This window comes from Rhinolophus ferrumequinum, chromosome 9, assembly GCF_004115265.2.
Source record: "Rhinolophus ferrumequinum isolate MPI-CBG mRhiFer1 chromosome 9, mRhiFer1_v1.p, whole genome shotgun sequence".
Classification (NCBI taxonomy): Eukaryota; Metazoa; Chordata; class Mammalia; order Chiroptera; family Rhinolophidae; genus Rhinolophus; species Rhinolophus ferrumequinum.
This window is the reverse complement of record NC_046292.1, coordinates 12192648-12212038: the sequence shown is the minus strand read 5'-3', so window position 1 is coordinate 12212038 and position 19391 is coordinate 12192648. Positions and strand designations below refer to the sequence as shown.

Genomic DNA, 19391 nt, shown 5'->3' with positions numbered 1-19391 from the left:
ATGGCGGCTAGCAAGTGGGGTTAGCAAGTATGGATGGCGGATTGCAGATCGTGTGGATCCTACTTCCTGTGTCTCTCTCGGCTGCCAGAGAGCCTGGGGTGCAGGAAGACCCCCTGTTTGGGTACTGGCCGGATGTTGGCTTTTGTGTCTCCACCAGCTGCCATTGAGAATATAGCAGTATGACTCCCTTTCTGTGGCTCCGTGGGTGTTCCTATTTGGCCTCACCGTGTCCTGTGTTCTTGTGCGGGGAGTGGGAGCTGTGTCCCTGCAGGACAGTGACTCTCAAATCTTGGCCACAGCTCAGAGAGGCCCAGGGACTCTCAGTCCTTCCCTCTGGGCTAATAACTGAATGGCGAGGGAAATCTCCCGGTGGTTGAGTAGAAAGCTCTGTCACCTCTACCCCTGACGGACAGGTGTGTGTGCTGCACCCTCGCTGGGGTTGGCCCTGGCCACGTGATTTCTTTGGCTAACGGAGCGTTCATGGACACGACAGGCAGGTGCTGTGACGGGGCTCGCTTGGTTTGGTTCTTTTCTCAAGCTTTGATGATCTACCGTAAGAGGATCAGTTGTCAAATAGCCACTACCCCTTTAGCCGGAGCCCCAGAACAAACACCCCTGGAGGAGACCTGAGACCAACCCCAGCCTGGAGTCCAGCCCAGTGAGCCTGTCCCCTGAAGCAGAGCTGCACACTCCGTCCAGACTGGATCAGCTTTACCGCGTCATGCTGAGCAGGAACATAATCATCCATGCTTATTGTTGCAAGCCACTGAGTGTGGGGTGGCTTGTTACGCAGTGTTATTGTGGCAACAGCTGACCTTGGGTTTCCTGAGAGCCCCTGACCACTTACCATGCCAGGTTGTTGGAATTTGGGTCAGAGCAGCACCACCACCCCCCATCCAGGTAGGACCGCATCTTCCCTCTCCCCACCCCAGTGCCTGTCCCACTGCTGGATACCTGGGGGTGCCCAGTTGCTGCTCTAGAACAAATGAAGACTACAGAGCCACAGACCCAGGTGGGGAAAATCATTCTGTTTGTTTTAATTAAACTGACTGAAGAAGCCAAGACACAGACAGAAAGAGACTAAGAACAAGACTGGAAATAGTTTAGAAAAGAAATGAAAAGCAATCGCAGAGATGTCGGTGCCTGATGGAGTGGTGGGGACAGGGGCCCAACCTTCACGTCAGCTCCAGGACCACTGTCAGGACGAGCACCAAGGTGAGCCGGACGCCGGCAGGGCCAGAAGCGGAACCTGTGTTGGTAGCAGGGAACAGGGTCAGAGCTTGCAGAGCCACTGTGTCATAGCTTGCATCCGATGCATTGGGTGTAAATCCCAGCTCTGCCACCTGTCCCACCTAACTGTGCATAACCCCGTCTTTGCACTGGGCCAGCTGGGCTGAGGTCGGTCTCCCTGGTGGCCATCCTGAGCCTCCAGCGAGGACCACGACTGGAGGCCTCCACTGTGAAGCGTGAGATTGGCCCAGTGTGGGGATGGGAGAGCTGGCTGGCCTGAGAGCAGTATCTGGGTGTCACGGGGTGTTACCCATGTTAAGGGGCAGCCCAGGGAGGGCAGTAGGAAGGGCCCCAGGCCCCAGCAGAGGCATCTGTCTCTTCCCAACTGCGCTGTGGAGTGGTCCAGGGCCGTGGCACACAATCCCACAGTCAGTACTGGACACATCTGGGGGCGGGGTCGGGGGAAGGGTTGTGCTCTTTGAGCTCAGAGCACTAGAGTCACCGTGGATGGTGGTGGGGACACATTTGGTCCCTGAAATCCCTGATGCTGCTTTGGGGTGCTGTCCCCCTTTATTGTCTCAGTGCCCACTCCTAACCACCTCTGACCCAGACTCTACCGAGCTAGAAGACGATGGACTGAGGCTTGAGGGAGAGGCTAGGGTAGGCTAGTGGGCGGTCTGGGCCAGAGCTTGCTGGAGCCTTGAAAAATCACTCACTGTTAAGCAACAAGTTCTGAGAGTGGACACTTACCATTGGAGTCCTCTGTTCCTCTTGGAATATTTGGGTTTTCTGTTGGAAAGAACAGAGGGAGAGCTAGCGAGTGGACTGCGGCATTTGGAACATAGTAAAGCAGCTCCCCTCCAGCCAGTGCCTGCTGTGTGGTATCCCGGGCACTGTCTCAGTGCAGCCACTCGGCCTCTGTGGGCTGGCAGAGTCAGCCCCACTGCACAGATGAAGCGAGGGATGGAGGTGAATCCGTCCGCCCAAGGTTGCCCAACTGCTAACAGGTGGATCTGGAATTTGAACCCAGAGCTCCCTGGTTTTAACGGCTGAACTACAGTGCCTCCCTGTGGCACACCCCGTCCGGGAAAATTTAGGGAGCTTGGGCCCTTGCTGCTCCCTCCTCCTCAGGACAGCGCCAGCCAGGGCCCATCCCTGGGCCGTCCCCCTGATGCCCGGTCGGTGCAGCGTACCGAACACAATGAGCCGGGTGTGTGTGTCGGTGGAGCCCAGTGGGTTCTGGGCCGTGCAGCGGTACATGGAGCCATTGAGCTCGGCGGGGACCCGCTCTAGCACCAGCTCCTTCCCATCGAACTCCGTGCTGCCGTCCAGGAGGCGGTTTCCAACCCGTGTCCACGTGAACATGGGCTCTGGGAAGACTTCGTTCTGTTGGCCAGAGCAGGGGAGAGTCAGGTCACAGGCAGAACCATTCTGCCAGAGCAGGAAGGGGTCAGAGGCACGGCCTGGCCAGGGCTGGCAACACATTCTCATCTGATGGGAGGGGCTACTTGGAACACCAGGCAGAAAAGGGCTGCAAAGAACGTCAAAGTCCATGAGCTATGTCTGCTCCAACTTCTAGATGAATAAGCAGAAACGCAGGCACCTCTTGCCATTCCTCCTTGAAGCCAATTCTGCCATTATACAGATTAGCAGACTGAGGCCCGCTGGCTCAGCTGGAGCACAAGGGAAGAGTCTCGGAGCGTGCTGCCAGAGACATGGTGCCCAGCTGGTGCCCCTCCTACTTCCCACAACCTTCCCAGGTGCTGAGAGAGAGGCCAACCTGAAATCCGTGAATGAGAATCCTCACGGTGTCCCCGACCCGGGCTCTGCTGGGCGTCATCATGATTTTGGGTCCTTTGGGGGCAACTGTAGGCGGAGGAAGGCTAGGTCAGAGAAGTATATGCATGTGAGGGGGACGGGGGACCGAGCAGGGAAAGGAAGGGCAGGAAAAACAGAAGAGAAAGTTCCAGTCCGGCAGTCAGCAGCCTCGGGATCGGCTCATCCTGAGGTAGGAGCTCTGCGGAGGCTCATTCATTCATTCATTCATTCATTCGATTCTACCTGCATTCATTCACACATGTCCCCTGAGATTCTGCAATGAGTCACACCCTGTCTGAGACCTGGGGATTCAACAGTGTACAGAATATGGTCTCTGCTCTGTGGGGTTCACTCTCAGTGGGGACGAAAGACAAGCACAAGCCAGTGTGACAAAGGTCAGATCAGAGAAGCCCAGTGCACGATGGAGTCAGGGATGCCCAAGGGAGGTGCTGTCGGAGAGATGACTCAGCTGCGAATGGGGGAGCCGCCCTGCCTGCACGTGGCAGCCCGAACTCCCACCTTCACTGAACTCTTGCGAGGTGGGGTTCTGCCATGTTATCCTCATTGTACAGCTGAGTTAACTAAGGCCCAGAGAGGGGAAGTGACTTGCCAAAGGTCACACGGTGAGGAAGAGCTGGGTCCAAAATTCAGGTCTCCTGACTCCTGCCCAGTGGGCTTTTTTTTCCTTGATTCTCTAGGTGGGGGATGGGTAGGTGGTGGACACGGTGTGGGGGACCATCTCCTTCCTTGAGTCTCTGCTCTCCCTACACCTTGCTCACAGCCTGGTATCACGTCTTCAAAGTCCCCTTACCTCTCAGAGCTTGGGAGACAAGATTCCCAGGGCGTTGCTATCCTGTGCACAGAGAGTATTAGGGTGGAAGAGCCACTGGGATCCCCGTGTCCATCCTATCAGGTTTCAGACTGGGAAACGGGCCCACGGGGAACAAAGGGGCTTATCCAAGGTCACCACAGAGCCAATCTCCCACATTTCCTGCCTTTCAGGCCAGGACTCTTTCCCCCAGAATCATTCATTCCTTCACTCATTCATTCTTTCAACAAGTAATTCTTGAACCCACTATGTGCCGGGCTTTCGGGGGCAGGGCTGGGGACACAGTGGTGGAACAAGACCAAGTGCCTGAGGACTCAGAGCTCCTACTTTAGTGGGGGAGACCTTCGAGACGCAAACAAGTCCACAGACAGGGAACTATCAGGGAGTGTGTAGCATTATGCAGAGAATCAGACCCAGGGTGAGTGGCAGTCAGTGTCTCTTCCAAGGAGGTGACATTTCAGCTGAGACGTGAAGCTCATGAGGAGGGTTCTGGGCAGAGGGAACAGCCAGCGCATGGCACTGAGGCAGAAGGCCCGGGGGGGGATGAAGGTGGGGGCTGGGGACAGACCCTGTGGCGCTTCCTGGGCCGGACGAAGGCCTTAGGGTATTGTTCAGAGTGCCATGAATGCTCTGTGCCACTCTCTGTGGACATCTTCCAGGGGTGGTAGCAGGAGAAAAGCTTGTCCCCAGCCCCCTGGGGCCTCCCCCACCTGCCCTTGCCTGCTCCCCTAGCCACTCCTTCCCCCTGAGACTCTCTAAGCAGAAATCAGAGCAGCCGGCAGATGTGGGTGGTGTCCTAAGCACAGCCAAGTTCACTCTCTGAAGAGGAGACCAAAAGACAATTAAACCACCAGCAAGACATCTGAAGAGCCACATGGGGCTGACAGAAGCATCAGTGGGAAGAGCTGGGGCTGCTCTGAAGAGGGGAATGGCAGGGAAGGTGAGGGCAGTTTCCATGGCTGCAGCCACAGGAGCGAGAACGGAGTGCTGGCCTGGGAGTCGGAGAGCCAGTGCTGCCCTGTTCTGTGCCCTTGGGCGAGTCGCTTCACCCGACTTTCCCCAAACACAAAATGGGAATAATGATAACAACCTGTGCCTACCCACCACCCTGGTTGTTAGGAATATTGGGAGGCGGAGGGATGAAGACTAACATGTGTCAGGTGTGTGACAGGTGATACACGCTGTCCACACCTTGTGCATGATCGCATTTAACCTTCTGACCTTTTGCAGTTGTCCCCATAAGGGATGGGCTCAAGCCACTTTTTTGCCTTCTTTATTATTAACACTTAAGTTCTGTGAAAGTCGGTTTGCAGGTGGGAAGCCCTCCGTAGGGCGGTGTGGCCCTGGGTTAGTTTGTCTGCTCCTTTGTCCTGCTGGAACGGCACTGTCCTGCTGCAGCCAGCAGAGGGCGCAGCAGGGAGGGCAGCCCTGTGCCCAAGAAGCTTGAAGCCCTGGACGCCAAGGTGAGACCCCTTTCCCCTTCCGGGTCAGATTCCTCACTGCCTTGTTTTCTAATGGTCCCAACTACTTCCTGCAGGCTCAGGCCTGGGCATACTGACCCCGAGGGGTGAGGGACATTTATCAGGTGTCTAACGTGCACTAAACCCCATTTTAGGACTGTCACACCCATCCTCGTGCTCATAAGGCATGTTCCCATGAAGCCCATTTTGTGGCCATAAAACTGACCCTAGGGAGGGCAGTGGCTTGCCAGAGGTCACACATGAAAGTGGTGGCAGCGGGATTTGAAGGCACGCAGGTCTTCAGAGGAAAGCCAGGAGCCTAGGATGGAGGAGAGGGAGAGCTGATGTCTTCTCCCACCAGGACAGCCAGACCCCCTCTCCTGCCTCCTGAGCTGCAGCTCCTGGAGGCTCCTGTGTGGAGCTGACCCTGACGGGCAGAGGCGGGCAGGCGAGGGGTGTGCTCTGCCCGTTCTTCTCTGAGCTTGATCCCAGCAGCTACTGACTGACAAGCGCCTTTGCAGCAGGTGGCCCCTCTGACTCCCAGCCTCACTGCTGCATCAAAATGTTACTTCCAGAAGCCAGGCCAGCTGCTATCACCTTTGCACTTCTGCCACCACCCTGAAACCCATTAGCAGCTGCTGGCAGTGAAATCCTGGCCCCCTTGCCTGCTCCTAGAACACACACTGAGAGTACCTGAAGCAATGGTCTCAGCCCCCAGGCTTTCACAACACCCCACCCCTGGACATATGAGTATAGAAAAAGGGGAGTCTGGAGACCCAGGATTGAGGTCTAGCCTTCAACTCTCTGGCTGTGTGACTTGGATGAATCAATTAAACTCCTTGGGCCTCAGTTTTCTCATCTATAAATGGGGAGAATACGCTACCCCTATTTGAGGAGTTGCTCTGAAAATGACAATGGGGGAGAGAGCTGAGACAGCAACATGAAATGTACAGTGGCGGGCATCTGCTCAGGGAAATGCACAAGCTGCCCTCTTTACCTTTCTGGAGCATTCTGCCAGGATCGACTTATGAAATCTCATGGGAAAGATTCTCTAGGCTTTCCCCATGCATTCTGGGTGTTCATTAAGACTCACCCCCCCACTCATCTATCCATCCATCCACCCGTCCATCCACTCATTCTATCCATATGTCCATCATTCCATCATATCATCCCCGTTCAGCCAGCCAGCCAGCATCCATCCCCACATCGCCCCATAAACCTACCAGCCCACTCACCAACCCATTCATTCTGCTCTCCTCTGGTTTTCTGTCGTACACCTAATCTGTGTTGGTCACCATGCAGGGCAACGTCGAGGATACAGTGATGACTGATAACAGTAGCTTATATTTACTGGGCACTTATTCTGTCCCTATGCTAAGCACTCGGTATATTCTGCCTTATTTAATCTTCACAACAACCCAGAAAAGTATTAATGAATTGTTAGTAAATAAGTGTTCCTTAAGTAATATGTTAGGGATTGTTCTGAGCCCTGTACCATGTAAACACGGCAGGTAAAGATGCTGCCCACGTGCAATTTAACTGCCAGTGGAAGAACCCAAGACATCAGGAAATCTATAATATACTCGTCGGTGGACATGAATACGATGCCGGAAAGCAAAGCAAGGTGAGGAAGAAGAAGCTGTTTGAGATAGGGTAGAAGATTTGAGTAGAAGATTTGTGCAGAGACCTGAATGAAGGAGGGATTGAGAACACTGGGGCAAGATTATTCTAGGTGAAAAGGACAGGAAGCCAGTGCTAAGTCACAGAGGAGGACCTGCGCTGGGTATATTCAAGGAAGAATAAGGAGGACCCTGTGGCTGGAGTCGTAGATGGAGCGGAGGGGAGTGATACATGAGTACGACTGGATTTCATTTTAAATGTGATGGCAGTCCCACAGGGAAATGCAGTTCTTACGTATACAATTTGATGAATGCCTACGTAACTACCATCCCAATCAAACTCTAGAACATTCCCGTCCGTCCAAAAGTTTCCCTTATGCTTCCTTTCAGTCAATTTCCACTCTCCAGAGGTAAATATTGTTTTGATGTATATCACCCTCGGAGACTTGCTTTATGTTCTAGAAGTTCATAGAAATGGAATCATGCAGGATGCTGTTGGCTTCTTTCGCCCAGTATGTTTTGAGTTCCATCCACGTTGAGAGCATCAGGAGTTCATTCATTTGTATGGATGAGAAGTAGTTCATTGTCTGAATACACCGCTGTTTTTTTCATCCATTTTCCTAATTATGGACATCTGGGTTACTCACAGTTTTCGTTGTCGTTATGAAGAAAACTGCTGGGAGCATCGATATCCCAGTCTTTGTGGATCTATGTTTTCATTTCTCTTGGGTAAATACTTAGGAGTGAAATTACTGGGTCATAGAGGCTTTATGTTTGTAAGAAACTGCCCATTTTCCAGGTAATAGTGCTGTTTTATACTCCCACCAGCAATGCCTGAGGGTTCTGATGGTTCTGTAGTTACGCCAACACTTGGTATTGTCAATCATTTCAATTTTAGCCATTCTGGTGGTTGTGAAATGGTATCTCACTGAGGTTTTAGTCTTCGTTTCTCTGATGACTAATGATATTATGCATCTTTCTATATACCTATTGGCCACTTATAGATCTTTTTTTTTAATAATGGAGTTGCCTTGTCATTATTGATCTATAGTAGTTGTTTATATATTCTGGATACAAGTTCTTTGCCATATATGTGTATTTAGATTATTTTCTCTCAGTCTATGAGTATAGTTTGTCATTTCATTTTTTAAATATTGTCTTCTTGTGAGCAGAAGATTTGAATTTTGATTAAATCCGGTTTACTGATTTTCAAATTTTCATTTAATGCTTTTTGTGATCGCTCTAAAAAATCCTTGCCTACCCTAATGTTATAAAGATATGTTCCTATGTTCTAGAAGCCTTATGATGCTGGGTTTCACAGTTAGGTCTATGATTCATCTCAAATTAATTCAGTGTGTATGCCAAACAAAGGTCCAGGTTCATTTTTTCCTTATGCTTCTCCAGTTGTTTCAGGGCCATTTGTTAAAAATGACTTCTCGATTCCCATGGACCAGCCTGGGGTCCTTTGTCAAAAATCAAGTGAGTCTCTATATGAGGGTCTATTTTTGGACACTGTTCCATTCTATCAACCTATATGTCTACCTTTAGAGAGTTTTGGGTGGGTATGCATGGAAGTCATGATCTGATGGATATTTTAAATGGATCGATGAGGGTGGAAAACAGAAGAGGGCACATGTGGAAGAAAGATCAGTTTGAGCCCTCTGTAATAATCCAGGTGTGAACTGATGGTGGTTGGGTTGGGTGGTCAAAGAGGAAACCATGAAAAGTGGCAGACGTGGGATATATTCTAAGGCTGAGTCATCAGGACTTGGTGACAGCCTGGATGTGCGATATGAGAAATGAGGGGGAAAAGTGGGCGACTCCAAGGGTTCTGGCTCTGGAGCGGTGTCCTCCCATGTCCTGTGTGTTCCCGACCCCAACCTGGCAAAATTTCCTAACCCTGATCCAGCAGGCCTGCGACCTGCCACGTCAGTGACCCTTACCGAGGAACTCTCCCCTGAGCTCATGGGTCTCTCATTTGACCCAGAAAACGTCCTTGTCACCTCCCATGTTCCTGACTGTGACCAAGCAAACCTTCCTCGACCTTCCCCTGACCTGACTCAGCGACCTTCTCTGAAGACTCCCAAGCCTTGCATTCTTCACTCACCCAGCAACCCTCCCTCTGCCTTCCATGTCCCATTTCCAATCTTGAAAACCTCCCATGGTGTCTAATACTGATCCAGAGTCTTGATCCTCCCAGGCCAGACTCCCACGACCTCTCGTCTTCCTGACCCTACCCTGTGAACTCTCCTGGCCTCCCTGCATGGTCCCATGTTCTCAATGTAGCTCAGCGAACCTGCTGAAGAACCCCGACTCTGACCTCTGTGCCCCACCCTGACTCCAGTTTGTTCCACCTCCTCCCCGTCTCCACGGCCGCAGCTCGGAGACCCTATTCCGGGCTCCCCACCCCCATCCGTGCAGGCGGCCCGCAGCAGGGCACGTGCCACGTCTTACCCAGTGTGACCTCTGCCTGCATGGGCATCGAAAGCGCTGGGTGCTTGACCTCGCAGCTGAAGAGGGCCTCATTGTCGATCTGCGGGTTGAGTGTCCAGGTGAGCAGGGCACGCACCTCCACCGTGCCGTCACTGGCCGGGGCGTGGCTGTGGCGCAGGAAGTAGACCGGCTCGGCGCTGTGGACCCAGCGGGGGAACTCGCGGCTCACCACCGTCTCGGGGATGTTCTCGGTGGTTGGCTGGAGGAAGATGCTGGGGTCTGGGGTCAGGCCGTGGGAGGGACGCTCCGTGTAGGGCCGCCCACCCCGGTTCTCAGTGTCCAGCAGGGACAGTGACCTCTGCACCTTGGTGTCGTCCAGGTCACGGTGCAGGAGGCTGCGGAAGGGCCTGCTGTCCTGGAGGGGGCCAGAGCTTGCAGCCGGTGGCTCTGACAGGGGCACTGCATCGATGGGCTCCCCATCTCTTTTGAAATACACCTGAAAGTGCAAGGAGAGTGTAGGAAAAGATTTTGTGCCAATAACCTGGACCTCCCCATGGGCTCTCAGAGGAAGTGGCCACAGGAGGCCAGTCCTTCCAGAGCCTCCTCCTCCCAGTAGCCTTCCAGGTAGACCCCCTTGTTCCTTTTCCTCCAGCACCCCAAGATTCTGAGTCAGCTCTGTTCAATGGGCACGCAAAAGCCACGGTGGCAGAGGCTGAGCCCCTCTCCACCACTTACCAGCTGGTGAGCCTCTGAGCCTCAGTTTCCTTCCTTGTACAGAGGAATAAGAGCACCTACCTCATGGGGCTGGGGGAGGCTTAGAAACAATGTGCAGAAGAAAGAGGGGCCCTGGACACAGCCTGGCAGTCACCTGGGCCCCAACGGGTGGTCCGTGCCCACCCGGGGCGAGCAAGTGGATGAGAGACAAGGTGTGTGGGTGTGTGTGTGGGGGCACTAGAGATTAAATGAGATGTCAGAAGAAGAAGGAAGAAAGGATCTCTGTGTATATGTGCGTTTTGGAGGTTTTACAGACAAGGCAGAAAACAGGTGCATGTGTGGGAGGAAGCTAGGTGTGGGGATGAGGCAAAAGCGAAGGTCTTCTCATTTTCTCTGCTAGTGGGGAATTCAAGTTTTGAGAGGTGGCACTTAATTTAATTTGCTGTCTTTTTATTTTGGTACATCTGCCCAGAGGCCTGTGGGGATTGGGTGTATTTTTCTAAATAAATCCGATAAATAAATAGATGGGAGACAGGGAGAAGAGAGGGCAGGAAGCAGCTCTCAGGATGCTGGTGTAGGTGGGGGGAGGGAGGAGAGGCAGGAGAAGGGGGGCTGAGGCCAGGGAGGTGGGAGAGGTGGGGGGTAAATGAAATGTGCAATGCAGAGGATCTGGCAGAGTGTATAGCTCCGCCGAAGAATCTCTTATGCACATAATAGCCTGCTTTGGGTTTTTTCTTTCTTTTCTTTTCTTTTTTTTTTTTTTGACTAGTCCTTCAAAAGCAGGTTTGTAATTTATATCAAAGAATTCTTTCAAGTTCTGAAGTTCCAGGCAAATGTAAGATACCTGATATGTAGGGAGACGGCAATATATGTCTCTATATCGGAATGTTTTATTGCCACGTCTTAAATGGCAGGAGCAGGCAGGCAGGGAGGGGGGTTATCCCATAGTCCCAGGGCTATGAGGAGTGTTTCTTTGGGCCCTCAGGAAAAGTTTTTCTTCGGGGAAAAAGACCATTTTGGGGGAGGCCAGACCTCTTTAGGGGCTCCAAAGGGGAAATGTTGGGGCCATGTCCTGCTCTCACCAATGGCTGGCTTTGAAGCTGCTTTTTTATCTGTCTTCTTGGGAATACAAGGTGTGGGTGGAGGGGAACGGGCCTCACGAAACTTGTGTCTCGGCACAGCTGCCCATTGTCCCACCTGTGCCCATGCACCTACCCTCTGCCCTGCGTTGGGTCTCTTTGTACAGGTTTTACTGCCCTGTCCTGGGCAGTTGGTTCTATGTGGGCCTAGGTCCCGGGGTGAGGCTGGCCTGGGTCTCCGGGTCACACCAGTGGACCATGCCTGTGAGACAGGCAGGGTCTGGAATGCCCTGCCTCCCCACCTTGAACTCTAACCCTCCCTAGGGAATCCACCCCTCACTAATCCTAGTCATGGGAAAGACTGTCAGGGTCAAGACCTAAAGTATTACACAATGTCGACACTGGAAGGGCCTCGGGAGCATGTCGTCCATAAGTAGGGGTTCATGGAACCCCCAGGGCTCCACAAAGGTACCTCAGAGTTGTTTTATACATGCGGCTTCCATGTATTTCACTCAGACCAAACGGTCCTACTGCTTTTTAAGAAGCTGAAAAACTAATATTGTCCACCGTCTAAACCTCCTTACAGAATGAGAAGCAGACGGGTGATCTTCCTTCCTGCTCTGGCGGGAGCCCAGATCTGTTCGTGCTCTCACGTCCTCCCCTGCCCCCGAAGCATGGGGACAGTAACTCAGGAGCTGGACTGAGACCTCAGAGCAGCTAGGTTGGGTCTAATAAGGAGGAGGCCAAAACAGGGATTCCCTCTCCTTCCTTCCCTCCTTTCTCCCTCCCTCCCTCCCTCCTCTCTTCCTCCCTTCCTCTCTCCTTCTTCTCTCCCTTTTTCCTTTCCTTGCCTCCTTCCCTCCTCCCTCCCTCCCTCCTTTCTCCCTCCCTCCTTCTCTCCTCCCTCCCTCTCTTCCTCCTTCCTTCCTTCCTCCCTCCCTCCCTTTTTCCCTTGTCTCCTTCCCTCCCTTCCTCCCTCCCTCCACTGTGAACTTGGAGCTGGAGGACATGACCTTGAGGCCCAGCTCTGTCAAGAACACTGTGGGTGACTCTGGATACATGCCTTCCCCATTCTGGACCTCGTATGTCTCCATCCTGCTCAATAACTAGGACAGTGGTGAACTAGGTGCTGGGCTCCCCTAAAGACCACTCCCACTGTGCAGTTCTAGGATCCCAGGGTCCAGCAGAAATGGGGGTTCTCAGCCCTGGGTGACTGGGAGCAAGAGAGACCTGTGGAGACCTGGGCGGGTCAGCTGAGTGGATGGGGTCAGACCAAGGTGAGTGGGGCCGAGTTAACTTACGCAGACCACGCCCTCTCTCTTTCCTTCTCTAGAGTGGGCACTGTGGTGACAGCTGCAGCTGGATAAGCCACGGAGGAAAGGGCTCCAGTGTGGACTGAGGAGGGACTGGGCACTCTGGGCGTACTCACCATGGGTGCTGGTTTCCCTCCGGACACGATGCAGACCAGCGTGAAGTTCTGGGCTTGGTAGCGGCTGAAGGGGGCTGGTGTGTCAGCGGCCACCACTTCGATGGAGGTGGGAGGAGCTACCCAAAAGGGAAGCACAGGAAGACAAAGGCTTAACTGGAAGATTTGGGAAGTGTTCACGGATAATCTGAGATCGGCCAGGTCCCATGATGGGTGCTGGGTGGGGGTGGGGGTGTGGGGAGCAAATGTCATACAACTCCAGAGGGTGCCACTGGCATCAACCACAGTGAGAAAGATGTCCCTGCTGGGTGTTCAGACGAGGCCCCTGCCTCATGGGGCTCACAGCCTGGTGGATAAGACAGCATAAATCAAGAGATGACACAGGTATATGCTAAGTGCTCCAGGTACCAGGAGGTATGACAGAGTCTAAGCTGGCAGGTGGCAGGAACAGCATGTGCAAAGGTCTGGTGGCAGGTTGGCCCAGGGTAGGGGGGATGGGAGGCAGGCCATAGTGGTTGGAATTCAAGGAGCCAGAGGAAGTGGTGCCCAGTGGGTCCGGGGAGATATGCAGGGCAGCTGGTGGTGGGTCCCCACTCCCTGGGGCAGGTTCCTACCGGGTCACGAGAGCCGACTGTGACATTTTCAGGAATTTTGTGAACTAGTTGTTAAACTGCAGCTAGCTTGAAATGGGCCACAGTGGGCGTCTTTACAGCATGGAAATCAGCCACGGCTACAAATCAGGGCTTTTTTGTTTATTTGTTCCTTCCCCTGCCCCAGCAGCCAGGAAGCAGGTTTCCCAGCTCACCACTGTTCATGAGTTTTTCTTCTTTGTCCTGAGAGCAGTGGGGAGCCATTGAAGGTTTTAAGCAAGAGCGGTGACATGATTAGAGTTGCATTTTGAACAGACTGGAATCAGAGTGTGAATTTAGGCTAGAGAGCTTGGTAGCTTAGATGACGTGAGAGCAGTAAAAAGAAGTAGATGACTTTGAGAGACATTGGGACGCAGGAGGCTTCCTGCGTTCCTTTTTTCCAGAAGCTGGCTTATTTTGACTGGTCCTGCCTACCCCCGGCTCACTTCTCTACTTTCCTCACCAGCTGCCACTACGGGTTTGCCAAAGACCATGCTTCTAGGCACTGCGGGGTATTGGAAAGGACCCACGTGGAGCCAAGTCCCAGCTAGGTCACCACTACCTCCGTGTCCTTGGGCAAATTTCCAAAACTGTGAGCCTCAGTTCCCCGATTTGTGGAACGAGAATCATCCTTGGCAGGCATATTCGAAGAAGAACCAGCTACTAGATATGAAAGGGCTTAGCTCAAGGCAGGACTTGACTATTCTCATGATCCCTATTATTATTTCGCCAGCCCCCTTGTTATCAGCAGGACAGGAGCCAGAAATCTTAGCGCTTCCCTTTGGGAAAGGCTGTCAATTCTGGCTTATCTGGCCATGGGTCCTGAGCAGTGGGGGAAGCAGAGAAAGTGAAGAAGCGTGGGCCTTTCCTTCCTGCAGGGGGTTTTCACTCCAGTTAAGTTTAATTAAATTCGACAAACATTTCCTGACACCTACTAGGTGCAGGGCATGGTGCCAGGTGCTAGCGGTAGGCAGGCGATGGGTGATGAAGCGGACGCAGGGATGAGAAGCTCCTGGTCTGGTGGGGGCTACAGCCGCCTGGCAGCTCTATTTTAAGGTCTAGTGAAAGGAAGCCAGGTATGAACCATTCATTCATTCAGGCAGCCACCACATGCTGTCATCAGGGGAAGCAGACAAACAGGAAACAATGGGAGAACAATAGAGGGAGAATTGTAATTAAGTGTAAGATGGGATGAAACAGATGGTAAGTGGGGTAGGACTTCCGAGAGGGGAAAAATACACCAGAACACAGTCAATTACCCAGAAGTTGCCGATTCTGCAATCTAACTTTTCTAGCTCTGGACTGAAAACCTGGGTCCCACAGCAAGAGCCAACAGTGGCTAACACTTAGGAGGCAGGCACTGTTCTGAATCCTCACATGTGTTAATGCACTCTATCTTCCCGTTAGTCTATGACGTGGGCTTATTTATTCCCATTTTACAGATGGGGAAATTTAAGAGGTGAAGCAATTTGCCTGTGTTCACGGAGTCAGGATTTGAACCCAAGCGCCCTGGCTCCAGAGCCCAAACTGTGACATGAAGCTGTGGTACCTATATCTTTGGAAAGAAGGAAGGAGCTCATAGTCATTGGTACCTCTAGCCTTACGTGCACATTTTGGCCACTGGCATCACTCACTCACCTGCCACACCTCAACTTCCACGGATACAGACCCCTCAGAACCTGGTCCGGTGGGTGGCTCTACTTAACTTGGTTGCCACAAAGATGAAGGGACCATACCAATAGACACCTAGAACCTTCCTTATAGAATTGCTTTGAGGACTACATGAGATGATGCTTACAAGATGCCTGGCACATAGCAAGCCTGAAAATACAGTTTAGCAATTTTAATTAAGATTATTTGTATTACTAATATAAGGAGGTAGCCTAGGACAATGGTTAAGAGTGTGGGCTCTGAGCTCGACGACTCAGGCTTCAAAGACCAGCTGTACCACTTACTGGCTGTGTGACTTTGGGCAAGTTATTTGACCTCTCTGAACCTCAGTTTCCTCATCTGCGAAATGAAAATTATAGGGTACCTGTGAGGATTCAATGAAGCAGTACCTGAAAATGTTTTAAAAGTGCACCCAATACGTGTTAGCTACCTTTATTAGCAGTACTGACTTACAAAGATTCTTTCTTTGAGGCTCCTTGCTACCGGCTGGGAGAATAAAACCTGGTCTCTACCACTTGGGGCACTCACAGTTTTGTGAGGAGACCACTCACCCCTTGTGGCTACTGAGCACTTGAAATGTGGCTTTTTTGAGTTCAGTAAATGTGCAGTAAATGTAAAACACACACCGAATTTTGAAGACAATTTTTAAAAGACTGTGAAATACATCATTAATATTTATTATTGGTTACATGTGGAAATAGCATTTGGGCTACATTGGACTTAATAAACATTATTAAAATTAATTTTGCTTTTAAAAACTTTTCTCCATGTGGTAATTGGAAAACTTACAATTACATATGTGGCTTGTGTTACATTTCTATTGCACAGTGCTGGTCGAGACCTGCCATTTTATAGGTTAGCAAACTGAGGTCAGAGAGAGGGAGAGATTTGCCTATAGTCACACTGTGGTGGCAGAGCCTGGACTGGCACCCAAGCCTTCCAAATTCTGGCCAGCATGGGTGCATGCATGCGTGCGCACACACAGACACACACACACACCCCTGCGTGGGCACACATCCCCATTCTGAAGATCTGCACACAAGTCACGCACACCACCCACACGGACCCTGATTGGGAGCTGTGTTCCTGTCCTTTGTTATATTTCTGAGCAGGTGTTAGCAATATGTACAGTTAATCAAGCTCATAAGACAATAACAGATTTCAGTTGTACGGACGATGACACAGCAGAGCTGCTAATATCAGCATGGACAGCTCAGGCTTCTCACACTTTCCCCATCAACATAATCCTCAGTCACTGTGTCCTAGAGAAATGTCGCTCTGCATCTCACCCGGTGCGGGGCTCTGAGTAAAGGCAGTCGGGGAGCTGCGTACACCTGGGAGTCCCTGCTGCTCACGGATGCTTCGCCGCACACAGCGCTCTCACCCTCTCTCCTTCCTCCTCTCTTTCCCTCGCCTCCACCGAGAACAGCACTCTTTCTCCCACAGCCCACTGCTTCGGAGGCTTGTCATCTACAGGCTTCCTTCGTTCTTAGTCTTCTCAACTACATCCCCTCCCCACCTCAACCCCCACCTCCATTCTCACCTCCATCCCATCTCTTCCCCATTTCTTTCTCCACCTCCATTCTTACCTCCAAACCCACCCCCTTTTCCAGTCCTATCCCCACTTCCATTCCCTTCCCCATCCCCATCGCGCTCCCCACCCCAACTCAACCCTGATTTCCGACTGCATCCCCTCCCTAACTCCAACCCCATCTCCATTCTCATCTCCACCCCCATCCCATTACAATCTCTGATGAAGGTCAAAGCAGGCGGCCCCCTTATGTACCCACGCCTGGGATAGATCCCATGGCCCGACGAGCAGTGTCTGGTCAAAGGCAGGTGGCCAGCTGCAGATACAGGCATCAAGTCCACAGGACTTCCTGGACCAGAATCATCCTGAGTTCAAAGTTGGGCTCTGCAATGAGCAGTGTAAAGCAGGGCCACCTGGCTGTGATCCAGGTGGCATGTACTGGCAAAGCATCAACAAAGACCCTGGCTCACCAATCTCCTACTCCTGTGCGACAGTGTCCAAAGCACCCACATTAGTGCCTCGTTCCTGTGGACCTGAGATTGTGTCTTTAGAGGTGCCTGTGCTAGAACAAGGCTCTCCTGGGGGGGGTGCAGGGGGGTGCGTCCCACGCATCAGTCGTGACCCTCGTCAGGTGAAGAGAGACCGAGCAGGCATGTGTGGCTTGCCGAAGGGGATAAATAGTCGTTGCTGTAGCAGCAGGAAGAAACTAGATATGGGCAGAGCTTCAGGATTTACAAACCACTTCCAGACACAGTCTTGGACTTTGTAACACCAGCTCTGGGCAGAAGGAAGAGCCCCCCAGTTCTGCAAGTCTACCACCATGGTCAAACAGAGGCCACAACCATACACTCCCCTGAATCCATGGATCCCCAAGTCAAGCCAGTGGATTTCCCAGCGTATTTCTGTCTTTGCCTTAAGTGACGAGAATTGCTGCTAGAAGTTTCTTGAACTGATTTTGTCTAGCATCAGGAAAGGGAACATGGCTTTGTATCTGACACAGCTGCACGTCACAACTAACCTCTGTCGCGCCTGTTCCACGGCCATCAAGGGAGGCAGGAGTTGTTATTTTAGACTCCATAGTTAAGATCGACAGTCAGATAATGGTTGGGTGATCAGTTTTATGAAATTAACTCTGAAATATCGCCTGCCTTTATCTTGAAAGCAGAACTTTGTTTCGGTCATCGTAACTCACTTTGGAGATAATGTGATGGCTCTCTGCTCTGTAAATCATCCCATGGACATTGCATTTGGGAACACAAATTTGTTCTTATATAAACACTAGCATTCTTGGAAAGAGGCGTCTGCCCCATGCTTGTTTGTAACTATCTACTCGAGTTCTATTCTCTCCCCATCAGGAGGTCCACACCATCTCCCGCTGGGGTCCTGGCTCTAGTAGAGACAGACCAAGGTTCCAGCCCAGACTTAGCTTCCAACCTCCCATGGGAACCTGGGCAAATCAATTACGTCTCACGACCACCCTGTGTCAGTCTTTCCATCTATAAAATGGGTTCAGTAAAACATACCCTGCCAACCTTTCAGCTGCCAGGATTTTTGAGAGGGGAAGCAAATGAGAAAATGGGCATAAACCTTTTACAATGACAGCAAAGTGCTGCACAAACAGAAAGGGATTATTTATATTATCTCTTTGATTGCCCACACCCGTCCCTTGGCTGCAAGAGACGCATAGAGGAGTTTCATTCCCTTCCTGGAATGGCCATTGTCTGGAGGAAGGGATAATCTGTCCTGTTCCTTGGGTACCACTTTATAATGGTGCTTAGTACACTTCTGCTCTGAGTGTGATTTATCATGGGGTGGTAATCAATTAGATTTAGGGGAGTGGGAGGGAAGGGAAAAGACAAGTTCAAAATTATATTATTTGCAAAAATCCATTTTTTTTTCCTCTCAGCATGCCTGCTCTATTGACTGCCTTTCTTTTCAATCAGCTCCTAGTCATTACACTATATTTCAAAAAAAAGAAAAAAGAAAAAGAAAAAGAAAATGACCCTTTTAATATAAAAGTGTCCGTGAATATAAATGTGCCTCCATGGTCCCTATTTTCATTTCCTTTCCTCTTTTTTTTGGTCCCAATTCTCAGTTTTTCTTTTCTATCTGCTCTACTAGTCTCTTTCTGCTTCTTTAAGATAACGGCTGAAAAGAGTGCCTCCTCCAGGAAGGTGTTCTCTGCTCCAGCTACCCCGAGCTGCCCAAGTTTCCTTCCTCACCTTGCTCACCTCCTCTGGGCCCTGCACATACCATTCCTTCTGCTGGTTATCTCTGCCACATCCTTTATGGCTGGCCTTAGGTGTTTACTCCTCCAGGCAGCCTTCCAAGACTTTGCCAGACCCAGTTGGGGCTTATCCTCTGGGTTCCGGGAGCGTCCTGCTCTTGTCATACTCATAGGTGCTTGTCCTGGGTCCACGTCTATTTCTCCACTAGACTTGGGCTTCCTGAAGGCTTTTATTCAACCTCATCTCAGAGCTAGTGCAGGCCCACCACACGGGAATTCAATTTCACTTCCTGTTTGTTTCCCTTCTTCCTTCATTGTTCTTAGCACAGGCAAACACACAGCCTGTTTGTGGAAGAAATCCTACAAGGCCCTGAGATGCTGTGGGCCCTACCCACATCTCTAGCCTAGTTTTGAGCTTCCCCCTATCACGGGGCTCCAAACATACTGAGATATTTGGGGGGTGATCCATGAACACCTTAAGGTTGTTCTGACCCCAGGGCCTTTGCATCTGTTGTTTCCTCTGCCTGAAGCCCTTCACTCAGCTTTTTGCATGACTGGGTCCTGTTCATCTTTCACCTGTCACCCTGCAATCTAAACTAGGTCCCCCTTTTATCGTCTGTCAGAGCACTGTGTTCTTTCTCCATAGAGGTCACCATCATGTATAATTAATTCCTGTGTTGGTTTGCATACTCGTCTTTTTCTCTGACACTCCCCACTGGAATATA

The 19391-nt window shown here is 51.4% G+C and overlaps 1 protein-coding gene across 1 annotated transcript in view; it reads right to left on the bottom strand.

Annotated features, from left to right (window-relative positions):
* Positions 1 to 1013: 1013 nt before the first annotated feature.
* The window catches only part of IGSF21 (immunoglobin superfamily member 21), a 245401-nt gene continuing 227023 nt past the window's right edge, over positions 1014 to 19391 (bottom strand). The window contains exons 5-10 of the mRNA XM_033114388.1: positions 12612 to 12727; positions 9411 to 9885; positions 3011 to 3096; positions 2424 to 2616; positions 1981 to 2019; positions 1014 to 1249 (exon numbers count right to left, since the gene is read on the bottom strand). Coding sequence (XP_032970279.1) covers positions 1176 to 1249; positions 1981 to 2019; positions 2424 to 2616; positions 3011 to 3096; positions 9411 to 9885; positions 12612 to 12727 — 983 coding nt within the window. The 3' untranslated portion in view covers positions 1014 to 1175. The remainder of the gene's footprint in view (positions 1250 to 1980; positions 2020 to 2423; positions 2617 to 3010; positions 3097 to 9410; positions 9886 to 12611; positions 12728 to 19391) is intronic.